Source organism: Castor canadensis, chromosome 4 (assembly GCF_047511655.1).
Source record: "Castor canadensis chromosome 4, mCasCan1.hap1v2, whole genome shotgun sequence".
In the NCBI taxonomy this organism is placed as follows: Eukaryota; Metazoa; Chordata; class Mammalia; order Rodentia; family Castoridae; genus Castor; species Castor canadensis.
The window spans coordinates 165,983,648-166,004,014 of record NC_133389.1 but is presented as its reverse complement, the minus strand read 5'-3'; the positions used below and the strand labels follow the sequence as shown (position 1 = coordinate 166,004,014).

Here is a 20,367-nt window from a genome sequence, read left to right as displayed (position 1 = left end):
CACCAGGTATGGTTCCATCCCCTCTCCTCTTTCACTCAGGACATCCACTCATGGCCGCTACAGGGGCTGAGTGTCTAGTTCTTACCCCTCTGTTGCCTGAGAACCTATAGTTGTTCCTGCTGGTCAATGTGTGTTCATGGGTGGACAGAATTTCCATCTGGGGAAGGAGAGTGACAGAGCAAGGAGGTCCAGGACTTTGTGGTTTGTCTGCAGCCCAGGCCCCTGTCTGTGAGGGTCCGTGCTGACGACTTTCTGGAGGAACTGGACATGATCACCATCTGCAGTGTGACCAGCAGGCTTCCCTGCCGTACTTCTCTTCTCTCCCAGCCCTTCTCATCCTCACTTCCTTGTGGTCTCTTCTTTTGCCTCCTAGCTGTTCAACCTCTCTGAGCGGAGACCTGACATCACAAAACTCCACAATAAGGTGAGCTGATGGCTGTTTTGGGGGTAACTTTGCCCTGCATGGGAGAAAAAGTGAGCAGAGGGGCTCCCTCGCTCAAGGTTCCTACTTTGTAATTGTGGAGAGAAGTGTCAGGACATGTTGAAAAGTCTATTCAAAGTTCGAGTGTCATCTTATATCTGGAAACTGGTTAACACCATTGATTGTTTCCATAATGCAAATTACAGAATGCAAAGCTTCTTGCAGTCATTTTTGCCCAGGCCTGCTCCCTGGGTCTCCAGGGTGAGGCTGCATTTGGGGGATTTTTAGCTTTTAGATTTATGTGGGTTAAGAATCCTTGCTAGACATTCCTGCTGCGTGTGCTTACTGTTTGCTCAGTGGGTTGTGTGGGGCTTTGCTGTGGACATTGGCCCCGGTCCTGGATTCTGGCCTCTTGCTGTGTTACCCTGGGCAGGTGACAGACTTCTCTGGGCCTCTGAAAGGGGCCTCTGACAGGCAGAGGCTTTTTAAAATTTAACTTTCTGTGAATTTAGAAAGGGCTATTTAGAGTTACCCTCTATGTGCTTTGCATTTCTGGCTGCCCCCCCAAAACGGATGGTCTGTATGTCCACGGAGTCCTTTGCTCATCCTCCCTCATTCTGACCCTGGCCTCGGGCTATCTGTGGAAGGGGAACTAAGGGGCTGGGTTTGGCGCTTCCCTGGTTTGGAGGTCAGTCATGTGCTACAGACCTGGGGTCCTCAGCTCCGAGCCTTTGGGAGGAAAGCTTTCACTTTCCAGGAAGCTGAGGCTGGGAGAGGGGTCATGGCCTGAGTACCCCCAGTGAGTCAGTGCGGAGCGGAACTCCAGGCCTGACCAGTGGCCTTTGCCCTCCACACCCTGCTTCCCAGCAGGGCTGACAAGTGGGTCAGGAGCCGAGGCTGGCTGCTGGTGGCTTCTGGGTGCTATCCTGGCTGGCCCAGTTGATTCTTTCTCTTGTCACTCATGCTTTGGGCCACAGGTCCTGGAATTCGGCTGGCCTGACCTGCACACCCCAGCCCTGGAGAAGATCTGTAGTGTCTGCAAGGCCATGGACACTTGGCTCAGTGCAGACCCCCACAATGTTGTCGTCCTACACAACAAGGTCAGAGCGGGGCTGCGTGAGCACATGCGCGTGTGTGTGCTCACGCCCATATGTGTCCTTGGATGAGTGTGCACGCTGCCTGTGTTTTTGGATTGTGTGAACACGCAAAACTGTGTGTATTATCGTATGAGCATACAAAACTGCCCATGTGATTGTGTGGACATGTAAGTCTGTGTATTTTCCATTTTAGGGGACAGTAGATTCTGTCCCAAGGGCTATGCAAGAAGTGGGGTTACAGCTGTGTCCCTATGATGGATGGCTGACTGTGTTTTCTGAGCCTTGGTTTCCCTGGATTCTCTTCCCTCATCCCCCTTCCTCCTGTTCTTCCCTGAACCCTCACCCCTCTCCCCTGTCCCTGCTCCCATTTCCTCTAGGCCTCTGGATGGCTCTGGGACAGCAGAGCCTGCCTTGGAATTAAAGGCTTTTTTCCTCTTTTAGGGAAACCGAGGTAGGATAGGAGTTGTCATCGCGGCCTACATGCACTACAGCAACATCTCTGCCAGGTCAGAGGGCCCTGAGCCTCCGTTGTGAACATCGATGCTATGACCGGCCCCATCCCCCCATCCACCGTGGCCTCTGCCTTCCCTGGGTTGGGAGGATCAGATAGAGGGGATGAGAGGTGATGAGGGGCACAGGAGCCCCCAAAACAGGAGAAGGCATCTGCCTGAAGCTCTGAGGCAGAAACCTGTGGACAGACAGTAACAGAGAGGACAGTCCATCCTCCTCTCTGGGGGCCTGGTGGGGCAGCCTTGGGAGGTGCCCCATCCAGGCAGCTTCTTGGGGCCACTTGCCTTCCGTTTCCCTGGGTGAGCAGGGAGAGAGTCAGACAGTAATCTTAGATCAGATCTTGTCCGGTAGAACCATCTGGAAATTGTCTCCTCCATTCCTCTGCCTCTGGCCAGCTAGACCCTCTTCCTGCCTAGGTATTTTGGGGCAAGAATAGGAAACAACCTGTGGATGAATCCCAGTCTGAGCCCGTTCAGCAGGGAGTCATTGCTTTGTCCACTCAGCAATGACTTGAGCAGCTGCTGTGTCCAGCACTGTGCTAGGTACTGGAAAGATGGTAGAGGGCAATGCCTGCTTTCAGGATTATGAACTAAAGAAATATATCAGTACTGCTGGTGATAATCTCTATGAAGGAATAGGGACCAAGCTGGGTATGGGGGCTCACACCTGTAATCTCAGCTGCTCAGGAGGCAGAGATGGAGAGGACTGTGATTCAAGGCTACTCCAGGGAAGAAGTTAGTGTGACCCCATATCAACAAATGAGCTGGGCATGGTGGTACATGTCTATAATTCTAGCTATACTGGAGGCATAGATAGCGGGATTGAAGTCTGAGGTCAACCCCAGGCAAAAACACAAGACCCTATCTGAAATATAACTGAAGAAAAAGGTGCGGGGCATTGCTGAAGTGGCATCACAGTTGCCTAGCAAGCCCTGAGTTCAATCCCTGGTACTGTTAAAAAAAAAAAAAAGAAAGAAAAGAAAGAAAGAAAAAAGAGACTAGATTAGAGGAGGACAATGGGCAGGGGGACATGTGGGCAAGGGTGGCCTGTGGACAAGGCCATCCTAGTTGCAGGGACCAAGTGAAGGGATGAGTCCTATGAAGACTGGGGAGAAGCCTGTAGGCTGAGCATGGGGCGGGGGGGACCAGGCTTGGGGTGGGGATGTGGAAGATGGTGAATTTGTGCCAGAGAGGAGGAGGGGAGGGGAAACTGGAGGGCAGACTGCACAGCCTTGTGTGTCTTGCTAAGGACCTTGGAGTTTATTCTAGGCGTGATGGGCAATCCCTGGGGAGTCTCCTGGAGGAGCTATGTGAGCTGTCTTTTTACTCGAAATGGTCTCTCTGAGAACTCTATGGGGATGCATAGAGTATTCTGTGCAGGGCTCGGTTTATGTGAAACCCATCCCAGCCTCATCTTTGCTTAGTGGTGAGAATTCACTGGGCACCCACTATGTGCTCTCTTGTGTCAGGTTCTCTGTAGGTATTACCACTTAATCTCCATAAACCTTAGAGGAAGTTGTCATTATCATCCTCACTTGACAAGCGAGGGTGATGAGGTTCAGAAGGACTAAGTGTCAGGACCAATAAGTAATGGACTTGAGATAGGCTTCAGACCATCTGGAGCCCCTGGCTGAGCATTGCTCCATGCTGATTGGAGAGATGCTGGAGCACTCTTTTCCTGACAGCTTCTCAGCATAGCATGGCTGGAGAGAGAGGTTTGTCTTCCCACCAGGCACCAGGGCTGGCTGAGAACTCTGCAGGTCTATTGGAGCAGGGGTGAGGGCACAAGGAGCTATTAGATGTGGTGTAGGCTGTTCTGATTGTGATCTCTTGTTTTTCCCCACAGTGCGGACCAGGCTCTGGACCGGTTTGCCATGAAGCGATTCTATGAGGATAAGATTGTGCCCATTGGCCAGCCGTCACAGAGAAGGTGAGTCCCTGGGCTTACAGCTCAGGGCACATGTATACATGCTCACTGTGTGTGGGGACTGGATTTGTGTACTCACAGAGGATGGGATAGATGCTTAGGTGGGAGTGTACCACCAGTCTGGAGTGGCGTAAGCTCAGGACAGTGGTGAGCACACAGGCCAGTTTGTATGTGCCCTTAGGTTGGCTTCTAAGACCTTTGCCAGGGTTGGGGATTTAGCTCAGTGGAAGAGCACTTGCCTGGCAAGTGCAAGGCCCCGAGTTCAGTCCCCAGCACCGAAAAAAAAAAAAAAAAAAAAGGAAAAAAACCTAAGGCCTTTGCCAGAAGACAGACCATCGTGGGGGAAGCACGGGTCAGGGGAAAGCAGGTGTGTAAGGAGGCACGTGCTGCTCTTGGCCCTGGAGGCAGGATTGCTTTAGTCTGCAGGATGCTGATGTCATTTCTGTCTGTCCTGGGAGATCACAGAGATCCGCCATAAGGGTCATCTTCTGCTGGGGGAATTTAAAATATTTTGCACTAGAGTCTCATAATAGTCCAGGCTGGAAGTAGGGTGGGGATGGGTTCATTCATTCATTCATGGTTTTGTGTTATAGTGAACAGCACAAAGTCCCTTCCCTTAGGGAGCTGATGCTCTGTTGAGAGAGATGGACATTAAACAAATGACCATAAAAATAAGACAAGGCCAGATAGCGATGAGACAGAATGGCATGCAGCAGAGATAAGAGCTGATGGCAGGGGGTGGGGCTATTTTAATGGGAACAACCAGGCAGCTGCTCAGAGGTGGTGATTTTGAGCCCTAATTGAAGATGTAGGCCACGCTCATTTTATAGATGAGAAGCCTGAGGAAGGGACATGGCCAGGAGCCCTGGTGAGTGGTGACAAAGCTGGGATGTACATGAAGGTCTAGTAACAGTTGGGGCAGGGCGGTGCCCTGGTTGTGCTACCTACTGACCTGAGGGATTCTGCTCTTGAGGTAGTAGGTGGTTCCATGACCCACAGGAGGCCAGGGGCAGTGTCAAGGTCAGGTGGTCATTGGGGAGATTGCAGCCACAAGAATGATAGGAAACCCAAGGCCACACTGGAGAATTAGAGTCTGGGACTCAGGCTCACTCCTGAAATAGCCAGGAGTTGTGGGCTTGCTACCTGCTGGTGGTATGTCAGCACTGTCCTGCATGCTGAGGATATGGTACAGAATCTGTCAAGGAAGGGACCATGCCCAAGTTCACAAACAAAAGGTCATTTTTGTAGTGCTAAATGCTTTAAAGAAAACAAGGTAACAAAACATGGTGGCTAGAGAATGGTGGCATGGACATGAGGCCGACTCAAATTGATGGGGTTTGAGAGGTGACAGGTGACAGTGGTGACATCTGAGTGGGGAGAAGGGATTATCCTAGCGAATGTTCAGGGGAAGGTGTCCAGGCAGAGGGAGCAGCAGGTAGAAAGGTCTGGAGGCCAACGCATCCCATTTGCTTTCCTAGTCCCTGGGAACATAGCTACAGGTCGTGGACCTTCCCAGCCTCTTCATGCTGAGCGTCCCCATCACATAGTCACAGAGAGGACTGTTTTTTGCCATTAGTGGGAAGCTCAGGCAGAAGTGAGTGAGGCTTCAAGAACCCAGCATCTTACACCTGGCACAAAGCAGCTTATGACCAGCCTGTGAATCAAAATCACATGTAAATGTAAAAGGCAGGATGTCTTTCTGTGCAGAAATCCTGGCGAGGCCCCAGATACAGCAACTGAGGATCAGGTTGAATCTTCCCAGGGAGGAAAGCACCGTTGGCCAAGTACCAGCTCCTCGGCCCCTGGCTCGCCATGCCTGGCTGCTAGTCTTGGTCAAGGTGTGGCCTTGACTTTGAAAGATACTGGAGACACATGTCATTACTATAGCACAATATGACTTGGAAAAGATGGGCAGAGCAGGGGAGGCCTAGACCATGGGAATCCTCTAGCTTTACCCTTTAGGAAGAGGACAAGTCCATGGTGTTCCTCTTGCTTTTGTGCCAAGCACTTGGGATGTGTGTGTCTGTGTGTGTGTGTGCGCATGTGTGTGTGTTGTGTTTGTACACACTATCATTGTCTCCCTGCAGCTCCTATCTGCCTCAGCGTCTGCTGAGGGCGGGCACCCTATCTGCCCACATGTGAAAGTGCGGCTGTTGCATTTCCTATGGATTTGCTACCAACTTCCGGCCCCCTTGTCAGTGTCACAGGGAATGGGGCAGTTGGAGGAGAGGGGAGGGAGGGGCTTTGCCTGCAGCTCCCCCATTCATTGTCACCAGCCCTGGGACTCATTGTCCCCAGCACACAGACACATCCTGTTGGCACGATCAGGAGATCTGATGGGAACCCGCCATTCCAGGTTTCCGCTTTGAGTAATGGGGCTGGGGGCTGGGCAGGGGCCTGAATAGGAGCTGGCTCTGCCCATCAGATTATCTTGCTTGGGTTGTCTGCGGTGGCCCCACCCAGGCTTAGGGACAGAGGCCATGGGCCTGGAGGTGGGCCAAGGAGCCAAGGGACAGGGGGAGCGTTGTCATGGTCTTGCAGTTCAGGTCCCACCCTCCTCATGGAGCTGTAGACTCCTGCAGGGTTTCACACTACATTTGATTGGTCTGTCTGACTCGGCCTGGTGAGCTCTGGCTAGTCAGAAAAAGAGAAAGTGCCGATCAATTAGCAGCAAAAGACTGACCTCTGGTTCGTGCATTGGACCCCAGAAGTGTTTCCTTCCTTCAGTCCACCCTGCAGTATGTGTGTTCTTGCTCTGTGTCTTGGGAAATTCAATGACCCTTTCTAGACCTAATTTTCCCTCTCTGTCTAGAGAAGGGGAGGTGGGTTAGTCCTTCCATTCTACCAATGAAATCTTTGTTAAAAGAATTGGGGGGCCAGGCACAGGTGGCTCAAACCATCTGCCATTGAAGAGGCAGAGATCAAGAGGATCACGGTTCAAAGCCAGCTGGGGGCAAATAGTTCATGAGAGTCTATCTTGAAAAAACCTGACACAAAAAAGGGCTGGTGGAGTGGCTTAAGGTGCAGGCCCTGAGTTCAGACCCTAGTACCACACACACACGCACACACACACAAATGTAGAAGAATTGGGGGGTGAAAACCAGGTGTGGTGGCTTATGCCTATAGTCCTAGCTACTTGGAAGGAGGAGATCAGCAGGACTGTGGTTTGGGCAAAAAGTTCTTGAGACCCCATCTCATCCAATAAAAAGCTAGGTGTGGTGGTACATGCCCGTTGTCTCAGCTGCTTAGGAAGTGTAAATAGGAGGGTCGCTGTCCAGGCTGTCCCTGGCCATAAGCGTGAGACCCTATGAAAAAAAATAACTAAAGCAAAAAGATTTGGAGGCATGAGTCAAGTGGCAGAGTGCCTGTGTAGCAAGCACAAGGCTTTGAATTCAAACCTCAGTACTGCCAAAACAGAAAAAACTCTAGAGATAGGATACTACTGGAAGTTAGTTATTTCAAATCCTAAGTGAAGAAGTTGATACTGAGCGATTCCATGCACTTTAGCCTGGTGTAATATAATATAAAGAAATGTCACTATTAAGCTTTTGCTATTTGCTGAGCTGCGTACCATGTGGCTGGTGGGTCTGTGAGGGCAGAACCAGGGCATAGCGTAGGCTTGGGGTAAGTATAAGCATGAGCTTGGTTTGGCTCACTGTCAGGCTGGCAAAGCTGCTTTCTGGTTGGGCAGCCCGCCTTGTGTGGTGGTGAGCAGCTAAATGATGCCTGACAAAATGTGGGGAGGAATTTTGGTTCAGCAGGAAGGTTTCCTGGGCTGGAAGTGAGGCAGGGAAGAGATGCTCATGTTCACCACCAAGGGGTGCTAGAGAACTCCAAGTAGGCACCTCGGCTTGACCCAGCTGCAGATCTCCAGTACCTGTGGATTTTCCCTCTGGGGCTCCAAAGAGGAAAGCTTGCCCTGGGCTGAGAGCTCAGCTGCTAGTCCACCTAGGTGTGTGTGTGTGTGTGTGTGTGTGTGTGTGTGTGTGTGTGTGTGTGTGTGTGTGTGTGTGTGTGTCCACCTAGGTGTGTGTGTGTGTGTGTGTGTGTGCGCTGTTGGGAGTGGGTGCCCTGGGCTGAGAGCTCAGCTGCTAGTCCACCTAGCTGTGTGTGTGTGTGTGTGTGTGTGTGTGTGTGTGTGTGTGTGTGTGCTGTTGGGAGTGGGGTGCGGTGGAGAGTAGGCAGAAGGGAGAATAAGGCTGACTGTTCCAGCCCAGGCCCCTGCCTAAAGCTGCCTCCCCCCTGCATCAGATATGTGCATTACTTCAGCGGCCTGCTCTCCGGCGCCATCAAAATGAACAACAAGCCCCTGTTTCTGCACCACGTGATCATGCACGGCATCCCCAACTTTGAGTCTAAAGGAGGTACCTGCCCGAGCCCTCCCTCTTCCTTCCTGCCATCCTGTCTTCTGTCTCTTCCTTTTAGGAGGCAGCCTTGGGTGGTAAGAGAGCCGTCCCAAGGCTGCGGAGGCCTCAGGCTTGTGCTGGCCTCTTAACTCCATCACTTCCTGAGCTTTTCGAGTTCAGTCAGTTCATCTACACAGTGAATTTTAATACATAAAGATTCTAGTGGCAGATGGCATGGTAATGTTTTTCTCAACTTAAAGTGGTCTACAAGTGAAAAGTTAGTATTTCTTCCCCTTTCTGCTTCTTTTCCTCCTTCCCATCCCTATGTGTCCTCTCCCATTCCTCTTTCCTCCTTTCTCCCTCTCTTCCTTCACCCTCTCCTCCCACTCCCACGATTTCTGCTTCTTAGCTAACACCTACTCCTCTCTGACAGGGTGCCGGCCATTCCTCCGAATTTACCAGGCCATGCAACCTGTTTACACGTCTGGTATCTAGTAAGTGATCCATGGGAACGAGAGGCCAGGGATGCCCAAGGCCTATAGCTGAGGACCAGGGAGGGAGGATGGAGGCTGTCTAGACTTTTCTTCCCAAGAGGGATGAAGGGAGGAAGTGAGCAAGGTTTCCCAGCAGCCCTGGGCAGGGAGGGGGAGTGGAGAAAGCACTCAGTCCCCCACTTCCTCTGCCCATCTCTCTCCCCCAGCAACATCCCGGGAGACAGCCAGACCAGCATCTGCATCACCATTGAGCCAGGACTGCTCCTGAAGGGAGACATCTTGGTGAGTGCCACCCTCCATCTCAATGCCCCCTGTTCTCTCTTTCTGCTCCCCTCCTGCCTCTTTGGACATGACAACCTCATCTGGTGAGCTGAGGGGCTTGGAATTGTGGCTCCCAGGGCTGATGCAGCCTCCAACAGCTCTGGTCTGTTCCCCTGTCTTCCCTGGAAAGTACCCCATTCTCCAGGAGCTACAACTCAGTGTAAACTGTGATTTCCTGGCTCCTTGCTGGTGACAAGGACCCTGAAATTCTAACTTCAGTCCTGCCTGCTGCAGACAAGTCCACTCTGTTTTTATATTCCCACCTGTGTGCAGGAACTTCTTGGGAAGACGGTCTTGTTCCACAGATCAAGACTGGTCTCCATGCTGTTCTAGAATTTTCCCCAGAGAGCTCTGAGAGCCACTGTGGTTTTGGTGATCTTTCCCTCACCTGTTTGGGGTGAGCCTTGGGGCTCAGTCAGTGGAGCCAGTCAGGAGGCTCTCTGGGACCTGATCCCCCATTCTTTGTCTTCTTCCCTTCCAGCTGAAGTGCTACCACAAGAAGTTCCGGAGCCCAGCCCGAGACGTCATCTTTCGTGTGCAGTTCCACACCTGTGCCATTCATGACCTTGGGGTGGTCTTTGGGAAGGAGGACCTTGATGATGCCTTCAAAGGTGGGCTCCCTGGGTGGGGTACTGTGGCAGGGAGAAGAGTCTGGTGGGAGAAGACACATCGGGGGGTACAGGGGCCATTTTTTTTCTGAACCACATTGTTTATCAGGTCTCAGGGTGTTTTTGGTGACAGTGGAAGGGAATTGAGAGGAAACTGGGACAGAGTTGAGATTGGGGTGGTGTAGGAATTCGAGCCATAGTGGAGATGGAGCTAACTTCCTCCACTCCTCTGCTTTAATCATGTACCTCCTTCTAGTACTTGCCCATATCGCTTTTATCTCGTCCTCTCACTTTGTCCCAAGGGTCCTGTTGGCAATCATTTCCTCAGCATTCACTGGGTATTCCTTTTGTGCCAGGCCCATGACTAAGTGCTGGGGATCAAAGTAAAATATGACCTGGTCTCTGTGTTGGTGGAACTCAGAAGCCTTAAGAAGGCAAATGTAGCAGGGAACAATTATTCCACAGGGTAGAAGAGCAATAGTGAGGGGTTGTGGTAGCAGTGAGGGAGGGAGAGGGGGCTAGGGAAGGCTTCTATCCTTTTTTGTTTCTTTTTTCTATTTGAGGTTTTACATATATTATACACAGGCCCAGAACATATCCATCCATCCATCCATCCATCCTATATATACCAGCATGTGCTAGATTCTGGAGATACAAAGAGAAAGACAGCAGGCCTTTCCCTCAGGAAGCTCACAGTCTCATGATAGAGACACACAAACATGATTCTATGAAGAGATGCTCCTAGTGATGGAGCAGATGGTGCTCCATCCATCCATCCATCCACCAGATGCACCAGCATGATGGGTGTTCCACAGAGCAGACACCATCCTTCCTGTAACCTCTTCCTATAGGCAGTGGATGTCTGGGATCAGGCAGAGAACATGGAGTGGGCTGGGGTTGGAGGAGGGGTGGGTCCTTTTGACTGGTACAGGGCAAAGATGTTCTATGATGAGCTCTCCTTGCTTTGAAGCCAAGAGAGGAAAAGCAGAAGACTGTTGTAATTATAGAACTGACTAACTTTTTTCAGTCTTGGTGAAGAAAAATGACCATACAGCTGACAAATGAATAGGAGGTTGGGGAGAGGCTGGGTAAAGGGGGCTTCCCAATTCCTTCCTACATGATAGGAATCAAGACACCATCAAAACAGGACAGATTGAGAAATAAAGGCTTAACTATGGTATGGTAATCAATAGAATAAATAGAAATAAGAACCCAACTAGATTTAAGAAGAGAGGAGGTGGGAGGAGTGTGAGTGAGCCAAAGTATTCATCTTCATAGTGGTGAATCATGGGGATTATTTAGATTTGACATCTAGAAGCAGTGGCATAAAATAGAGGCTATTATTTAGAGTCTTAGAGGTAAATTATTGGAGAACAAGAAATATAAATGGTTAGAAGTGGGACCAGGCTTGGGAGGTGGGGACAGGAGGATTACAGACTCAAGCCATCTCTGGCAAAAGTGTGAGACCCTACCTGAAAAACAAACTAAAGCAAAAGGGCTGGGAGTGTCGTTGAAGTGGTAGAGCACTTGTCTAGCAAGAACTCATGAGGCTCTGAGTTTAAACTCCAGTACCACCACCACCACCAAAACCAAATTGGTTGGAAGTAGTTACCTCAATGGAACTAGGGCTAGGGTGGGCAGGAGATATAATTTCATTGTGAATGCATAAATTCATGTGTATGTATACAGATAGGTATGTTAATTGTTATATTATTAATCATAGATACATGCATGACTTAATTTTTTCTGGAAGAAAACTTTTTATGGAGTCCTTTTTGGGAATTCTTTGCTCATTTTTGTTTTTTCTTTTCTTTTTTTAGATGATCGATTTCCAGAATATGGCAAAGTGGAGTTTGTATTTTCTTATGGGCCAGAGAAAATTCAAGGTATAAGTCAAGTTAGAATTCATTCTAGCATATCTTCCCTACGTCCTCACCTGTCCCTATGTCACTCCCAGCAATCTTGCACTACTCTGCCCTACAAATACCTGGTTACCTGTGATTGAAGAGTAGGCCAGCAGTAAAGGATCTGGGTATCACAGTGGACCCCCAGCTAAACATGAACCAGTGACTTAATGTCTGGATAACAAAAATAAAAAAGCTGACAGTGAGGTACTGGTTTGGACAAACTGTTCTGGTCCCATTAGGTCACTATCTTGTTATATTCAGAGACTGAGGCTTTGATGGATGAAGGGAAGAGCCAGGGCAGACACTCAAAGGTGCTGGGTGGACTGTGGGTATTTATGAAAACTGAGGTGATTCAACCTGAAGGCCAATTTAATAATAGCATAAGTCTTTAGACTCTGAGCCTCTAGACTCTAAGCCTGTAGACTCTAAATATGGAGGCCAGTTGTTCTTCATCTTATTTGAGAACAGAATGGTAGAAGATGAAGTTAGGTTACAGTCAGAGGTCTGGACTCTGGGTAAAACTAAAGAAAGGCCAGAAGGTAGCTCACCCTGGCTGGCCTGCCTTGCTGCTGCACTGTCTTTGAGGTAGCTGTCTGAGGATGGGGAGGGAACTGTGCAGGTGCCTGTCTGGGATAGAAAGCATTTTAAAGAGGGGACAAGGGCATCCCTGGGATGACCTTTGAGAGGCTCTGTCTCCTCTCAGTGTCAAGCTGTGATTTCTCTGCTGACCCCAGGCAACCCACGACAAGCTTGTTCCATTTCCCTTCTCCAGACTTCAGGGTAGATTTTGCTCTCTTGGCCCTGCCCCAGCACCCCCAGGGACACAGAAGAGAAGGAGGCAGACACCTGGCAGGGGGCCCTCCCAGCTTTCTCCTGGGGTGGGAGGGGGGGTTCATTCTTTAGTGCTCTGTCCTGATTTACCCCTATGACCCCTGTATGAACTATAAAGAATGCAAGAAACCCTACTCCTGGGTTCTCCACCCAAGTCAAGCCACTGGCTCCACCCCACCATGCTCAAGAACCTGAGAAGTCCCCTAGGGGCATCCTTGCACAAGCTGTTGGCTTTCTGTTTCTCCAGCTGCTGACCTCTTCTCTCCTCCCCAATGTCTCCCACCTGGCTCTGCTTTTCCCATCCCACCCAGGCATGGAGCACCTGGAGAACGGGCCTAGTGTGTCTGTGGACTACAATACCTCTGACCCCCTCATCCGCTGGGATTCCTACGACAACTTCGATGGGCATCGTGATGATGGCATGGAGGGTAGGTGGGGACCAGTGGCTTGGAACTTTGCGGCTCTGGCTCACATGGCCTTGGCTCTCTTGGAGAGGTCTAGAATGGCTCTCTGGAGGAGGTGGCCTTCAGTGGCACTTGCGATATCCCCTCCCCATTTGCTACATATCTTTTAAACCCATTGTTGGGTTGCAGATGCGCTGCATGCAAAGTTTTCTGAGGTCAAAGCACCAGGAACATAGACGCAGCATATAGGGCCTACATACTTTCATCAGGAGCCAACGAAAATGTTTGGGAGCTGGAAACAAACCCATGGGCTCTGAGATGTGAAGAGAAAGCTGCAGAATTGAAAGGAATGCATATTTAATTTAGTCACCAAACCTAACATTATGTTAAATGGCCGGCTGCGAGTCAGGTCAACTCTTGAGAGTCATGTTAGAATTCCATTTATTTATGTGGCTTATTTGAATCTGGATAATGGAATGGGGGTGCAGCCATGGAAAACGAGTATGCCCACAGGAGCTTTTTCTTTTCTTTTTTGGGTGGCACTTGGGCCTCGTACCTACTGGGCAGGTGTTCTATCACTTAAACCATGGTCTGAGCCCTTTTTGCTTTGTTTTTCCAGATAGGGTCCATGCTTTTACCCATGCAGGCCTTGGAACTCAATCCCCCTACCTCCACTTCTGAAGTTGGGAATATAGGTATATGCCACAGTGCCTGGCTTGGTTTTGAGTTAGGATCTTGCTAATTTTTCCTGGACTTGCCTCAAATTGAGACTGTTTCTCCACCTCCCCAGTAGCTGAAATTAGAGGCCTGAGGCACTGTTCCTGGCCTGCCCAGGAGCTCTTGAGACATCCCTCTGGGGGTTGACCCTAGGCTTTTTTTCTGAGTTGCTCACAGGACCAAAGAACATTGGAGCCAGGAGGATGATGGGGTCCCTTTCCCATCTGTTTTCAATTGGGGTAACAGACTCCCTAAAAGGCAAGACCTTCTGATTCCCCCCACACCCAAGATGTGCTCTTTCAAGGATGTCAGCCACTCACATCTCTTGGGACTCTGGGCCACATCAGTGTTAGGGGAGGGACCTCTTTCTGCCACATAACTCTGGCTTCTGCCTCCCCATCTGAAGGTTTGGACTCAGTGGCTCTACTAGGAAAGTCTTTCAGGTAGGCACCAAAATGAACAGTAGATTTCAGAGCAGACTAGAATTTAGGGACCCAATGAGGGCACATTCTTTATGTGCAACATCTCGAAGTTGGCAACCTGTCTTCACATCTACTTTAGCTCCTTGCCCCCGCCTAGGGTGCCTTCTCCTCTCCCCAGGGGCCAATGGGTTCAAATGATGAGTCTGCTTCCGCAAGCGCTCTTCTTCCCACACACCATCCCCTTATGCCGAGTGGCTGGAGAAGTGGAGGATGAGCTGAGTTAGCTTTGAGGTCTGTGGCTGTCAGCCTCATTGTTCTCATTCTGGGGACGTTTGCATTTTTAACAAGAACACTTGGCAATTTGAAGGAATTTTTAATGCCTCCCCATCTCTCTCTGGTGCAGATTCAATGCGATGATAAGTGTAAAAACATTCCCTGAGCTATAAAGTACCAGGCAAATTAAAGGTAAAATGATTAAGGGCCAGAAGGAGTGGATATCAGAAAGATGGGGTCTGAGGGAAGGAAGAAGAGCAGACAGTTACAGTAAGAGAAGGCTGGGGATAGTGGCAACCAGGCTGGAGAGGAGAGGAGGGGCTGGCATGGGAGGGTCCTGGCCTCACTCTCTTGCCCCTGGCCCTTCCTCCTCACCCCTCTGATGGGATCCTGAAGCGGGGGTGGAGCCAGTGGGCCCTTTGGACCAGTTAAAGGTCAACTGGTCCTAGCAGTACAGAGGGGCTCCTGTCTGGAGGCTGAGAGGCTGGCCCTTTGCCTGGCAGGGAGCCGCTCATGCTTTGCTGTCCCCTTCACTGGCCTGGCCTGATGAGCTGTTCTGCTAGGACAGTGGCCAGGGCACAACCTCACCCTCTTCTCCCACTGTGGCTCCCTGCTGCTGAGCTATGGCCCTTGAGAAGCCAGATGGTGTCCTATAAGGGAGCAGGTACCATATCTCAGCCTTGCTTCTGGCTGGTGACACTTCTGGAAGGCTCTCCATTCTGGGGCTGAGAGGTAAAAGCATTTTCTTCTTACTAATGGTCAGAGAGGGAAATGGGAGGCCTGTATGTCTCCCTTGTTGGGGTAATGACCCCTGCATCAGTTTCCTCATGTGTGAGCTGAATGGTGGAGCAAATTAGAGCCTGGGAGGGGGCGTGGCTATACAGTAGGTGGGTAAATGGACTCACAGAATGACTTGGTGCCTCACGCGGCTTTACCTGCTCTGTGTGGACATCCTGGTCAGGTGGGGCTGTCTGATGGGAGGTTCTTTGGTGTCATGGGTGAGCACAGGTGCTCCAGAGCCAGCTACTGGATTCAGACCCCAGAGTGTCCTCTTGAAGCTGCTTGCCTTTGGTCAAAGGATTGAGCCTGTCTGGTTCTTAGTTTCTATATCTGCAAATGTAGGGCGGTGATCCTACCCGTGTCCCTGGATCAGTGCAGCGACTTTTGGTGCAAAGGTCAGGAATGTGGCCTCTGGAGCTAAACCACCCAGCTTCAGATCTTGGGGCCTCAGTTTCCTCAGCTGTAAAATGGGATTCCGCCATCAAATCCCTTTGAGCACCTTGTGGGCAGCAAGAGCTGGGAAGGGGGCTGTCTTGGTGTTTCCACACAAGTCCCTGACACACAGGTGGTGATCGTGGGCAGCACCTCAGGGACGGCAGACATGGTGAAGGTCCTGAACTTGCCACGCACCAACTACAATACAAGCACTTGATGGTTGCCCCCCTCCGTGAGGTGGTCATAGTTAGTTTGCCTGGATGAGGAAATGGAGGCAGGGACAGTTGAATAACCTGCCCGAGGCTGCCAGGCTAGTCAGGAGCAGCTCTGGATGTGAAGCCCCATGTTAACAACTGTGCCATCCTGGGGTGGCTGACACCCCCAGACCCTATTTGGTTATCAAGTCTTAGGAGCCTGCCTGAGTCCTCACTGATCTTGAGTGACGGTCTAACCCTCTGTGGACTCCAGACCTAACTTTAGGACAGACAGGGCCACCTTTGTCTTGCCTTTCAGGATGAGGGAGGGGTTGGACGAGGTGGGTGGTGTGTGGAGCACAGTACCCTAGAGCCCTCAGGGCGCCCTGTGTCAAAAAGTTAGCTAAATATTAATGCGTAGACTGACTGAGCCTGTCCTGCCCAGGTGGCTCACTGGGTTGTGCTCTGTTGGGACGAGGGGTTCTCCCAACAGGTGGAAGGTGGGACAGAGCTGCTGTGGGAAGTGGCACCTCTTACCTTGGGTTTCAGGTGTGCTGTGGGAAGGGGTAAGGAGAAGCCAGGCCAGGACCTCTGGAGCCCCACTGGGTGACTTGGAGAGGGATGCAGGGGCACCGAGCCAGGCAGCCGGGAGTGGATTTCATCTCTGGCCTGTATCCCTCAAGCACTCTGTATCTCTACTTTGCCCCTGTCCCAGTAGCACTGGGCTCAGAAACCTTCCTTGTGACTCTAACTGAACCATGGTTGTTACCCCTGCATCCTGCCTGCAGTCTCTCCCTGAACTCCAGGCTCAACTGTTGCACCAAGAGCCCCTTTCCCATCCTGATCATTCGCAATGGCAAAATGAAGGTGGGCCTGGCGTTGTGACTGGAGAAGACCCTTTTGTGTGGATGATGGGGAACCAGCCTCCTTTTGTAGCTCCCTCTGCCTCCCTGCAGTTGGTCTGAGCCTGCCAGCTAGTGCTCTGGCTGACACTACAGCTTGAGCCTCCAGGAGCCCCATTAGCTCCTTGGCCTGAGTTCTGAGCCCCATGCCTCAGTCCCAGTGCCCCTTGGGTGGGAGTGGGGCTGTATTTTTGCCTATGCTGCACAGAGCAGTCTCCAAATTCTTCCAGAGTGTTCCAGGTCCAGCCTTCTCGGAAGCAAGCTCTGAGAATGGGGTGGGGGTTGCCTCAGCCTCTGAGAAGTCAGAGGCTGACGGGGAACCAGTCACCTCCTTGCCCATCTGCTCACTACCCCTTCCCCTGACCTCCTTGGGCATCACGTTGCTTAGAGTTTCTCACGACTTAAGGGAGAGGATGAGGAAGAGGGGTGGGCACTGGGTAGAGAAACAGATACTCAGGCCAGAAGATAGGGCGAAGGGAGGAGACAGGGGCCTGATGGAGGTAGTAAGGGTGCTGATACAGAAGAGTCTCTGGCCTGGAGCTAGAGACTTTGGGTGGTCGTGTCCAAAGGCTCTGCGGGTTTTTGTTTTTGAGAGAGGAAAGAGGGAGAGAAAGAGGTACAGCAAATAGGGAGAGAGTGAGGAGAGAGATAGAAGAGCAACAGCGCGAGACAGAGAGGCAGATGTGGACAGATGTGGCCTGTGAGGCAGGAGACTTGGGTTCTGGGTGAATTTGCTGACTCCTTGGTTGTGGGCCTTCTTTATTCCCTATAAAATGAGAAGGTGGGAGTAGATAGTGTTCTGCCCATTTCTTTAAGTTCAACCAGTGTTTCCTTTTGATGCTCGTGAGAAGCTGAGTTGGGCTGCCACATTTCTCCCACAGATCTTCCCGATTTGTGAGCTCGAGTGAGAAGCAAATGGCTTCGTGGTTGCATCAGTCAAGTGAAGCTCTGTGATGCTGCCAAAACAAATAACCTCTGTTTGCAGTGGCTTTACCCAGCAGCACGTATTTCTTGCCCATGTTACATGGCCAGCGAGGGTGTGCAGTAGTTTCTGTTGATCACGGTTACTCTGACTGAAGGTGACATCATCTCATAGATGCTTCCATCCTTGCTGCCACCATGGAAAGAGGACATTGTGACTTGCCTGGAAGTGACACATTTTCCTTCTGCTCACAGTTCATTGGCCAAAACAAGCCACATGTCCATGCTCAACTTCAAAGGGGGCAGAGAAGGGCATGGAAGATGGAAAACTAGAAATAAGATTGACCAGACCAATCTCTACTCTAGGGTTTATGAATGTGGGGTCTAGAATCAGATGATAGTGGTTCCAAGTGCTATTGTTTATTGCTGTGTTCCTTGGTCAAGTTGTTTTGGCACTCTGAGACTAAATACCTCATAAAATGGGTACAACTACTGTATTTTCCTTACAGGACTATTGCTTGACATACAGTGATATTCCATCCAGAAAGCTGTGCTGGCAGTAATTTGTGCCTGTTGTTATTACTGTGCTAGGGGAGAGATGGGACAGATGTGACTTGGTGTGAGCCTTCTTCTCCTAAGACACAACCCATGCTCCTCCTTCCTTTCTACTTTCTGGGAACTCTCAGCAGCTGGCTTCTTCCTGACTTAGACATTTAGGGTTAGGGAGGGCATAAAGAACATTCTGGAACATCTTTGCTTGCCTGGCACCATTGAGAGATTGCACAGACATGCCCTGTGTGCAGACAGAGGCACGGAGTTTTACTGTTGAATAATATTCCATTGTGTCATATTCTATGTATTCATATATCAACATCAATTGATAAGCATTTGGGTTGTTTCTACTTTTTAGCAATTATGAAGACTGCTGCTGTGAACATCTACGTGCAAGGTTTTGTATGAATATACAGTTTTATTTCTCCTGGATCTATAGCTAGGAGCAGAATTGCTGGTAACTCTGTGGTTAGTCATTGGAGGTTTTCCAACGTGCCTGCTCCATTTCACATTTCCATGGCAAGGTAGGAGGGCTCCAGTTTCTCCACATCCTCGCCGACACTGTTGGTCTTTGGGATTCAAGCCATCCTAAGTGATACCGTTGTGGGTTTGGTCTTCATTTCTCTAATCCATGATGTTGAACACTTTTTCATGGTTTTATAGATCACTATGTATCTTCTTTAGAGAAATGCCTATTCAAATCCTTTGTCCATTTTTAAAAATTTGGTTGTCTTTTTATTATTGCATTGAGTTTCAAGTGTTCTTTATATATTCTAACAAGACCTTTATCTGATATATGACTTTCAGATGTCTTTCCCATCCTGTGGGTGGTCTTTTCACTTCTTTGTGTCATCTCTTTTGAAATTCCTTTCCTTCCATGGCATCTTTTCTTTTGGAGTGTGGCATTCTTTGTCCTGGGGTCCCTTTCACAACTGAGACCCAAATATTTCATATTAACATCCAGTTATAAGTATTGTTCTCATTTTATAGATGTGGAAAGTAAGGCAAGTGACAGGAAGGTTAAGGACCTTGTCCAAGAAAGCATCCTGGCTAAGTGGGGAAGGTGGGATTCCAATGGGGTGGTGGTGGTGATGGGGTGGAGCCAGGGTCAGGGATTTACCCATGAGCAGGCATCACTGTTACATCACTTTGTGACCTTAATCTAAAGGATTATTCATCTACAGCCTGGAATGCTGGCCTGATCTCTTTCCAGTCTTAAGAGTTGGTGCCTGGACCATCCTAGAGAGCCTGCCCCATTACCCAGAGAGAGAGAGAGAGAGAGAGAGAGAGAGAGAGAGAGAGAGCCCGAGTTTCAGGTCCCTAGGGGCGGTGCAGCAAAAAAGCTCCAAGTTCTGCTTCCTAGTTGGTCTGGCTTCTGACAGGTCCTGCTTCCATTCATCCCCAGGGCTCAGGCACAAAGATGTAAGGCTCCTGGCTCAGGAGTGGGCCCCACCCTGGGTGAACAGTGGGAGGAATGAGTGCCACGGGAAGGTAGGGCTTAGATATATTTCTCAGGCTTTGACATTCTTGCCTGCTGAACTTTTGAGTAAGATGTGGAAGAAGTCAGTGAGAGAGTGTGCAAGATCACAGGGTATCCCAGATCATTTAGGGAAGAGTGTGATACATCAGCTACTTCTATTAGGGTTTCAGAGAGCAAGAGCTCTATAGGGGTTATCCTGACTGGCTACTGGAGAGGACAGCCTTGCTGATCTGCGACTTTGAGGTGGGTGGGGTGAAGTGTAGGGAGGAGAAATTCAAAGCTCTACTGAGAGCATCTAACCTTGATCTATCAGATTATATCAATGGCCTTAGACTGTAGTTGGAGGGATTTGAGTGAGTCACCTGGCAGAACTTCTGGACCGTGAGAGGGCGGATCAACTGTGGCAGGGACACTGGCCTTCTTGCCTTCTTGGCTCCTTTGGGCAGCGATGCTGAGAAAAGGGGCTGAGGCTTAGTGTGGGATGCCTATGTAGAGACAGTACCAGATGTGGATGAAAAGGCTAGTTGGAGGATTCTGGGTTTCTTCTCTTCTCTCGGGGTGGGGAGTCCTCTTCAGACCTACAGTGTCCTGCGAATTCAGACACAAGGTCAATCTGACCTTTTGGGTGAAGGATGTGATCCCTGTGACACAGCACCTGAAGTCACCTGCCTAGTCCCACCCCCTGTGGGCTGGGGCTGGCTCTGTCTAATGCCCTCAGACCCACATGGGCCTTACCTCATGAGGCGGCCTGCCAGCTTGGGCAGCGGTCTGGCAGGGCGCATGCAGTAAGCCGATCCCCTCCCTCTTGAATGCGCCTTTGGTTTCC

The 20,367-nt window shown here is 50.3% G+C and overlaps 1 protein-coding gene across 13 annotated transcripts in view; it reads left to right on the top strand.

Moving 5' to 3' along the window:
- Tns1 (tensin 1) overlaps window positions 1-20,367 on the top strand; it is a 212,877-nt gene that overhangs the window by 127,899 nt on the left and 64,611 nt on the right. For all 13 annotated transcript variants that reach the window (XM_074071696.1, XM_074071695.1, XM_074071683.1 and 10 more), the window contains 10 exons: window positions 374-424; window positions 1,399-1,521; window positions 1,960-2,024; window positions 3,874-3,957; window positions 8,206-8,318; window positions 8,734-8,794; window positions 9,001-9,076; window positions 9,597-9,726; window positions 11,544-11,609; window positions 12,773-12,889. In XM_074071696.1, coding sequence (XP_073927797.1) covers window positions 374-424; window positions 1,399-1,521; window positions 1,960-2,024; window positions 3,874-3,957; window positions 8,206-8,318; window positions 8,734-8,794; window positions 9,001-9,076; window positions 9,597-9,726; window positions 11,544-11,609; window positions 12,773-12,889 — 886 coding nt within the window. The remainder of the gene's footprint in view (window positions 1-373; window positions 425-1,398; window positions 1,522-1,959; window positions 2,025-3,873; window positions 3,958-8,205; window positions 8,319-8,733; window positions 8,795-9,000; window positions 9,077-9,596; window positions 9,727-11,543; window positions 11,610-12,772; window positions 12,890-20,367) is intronic.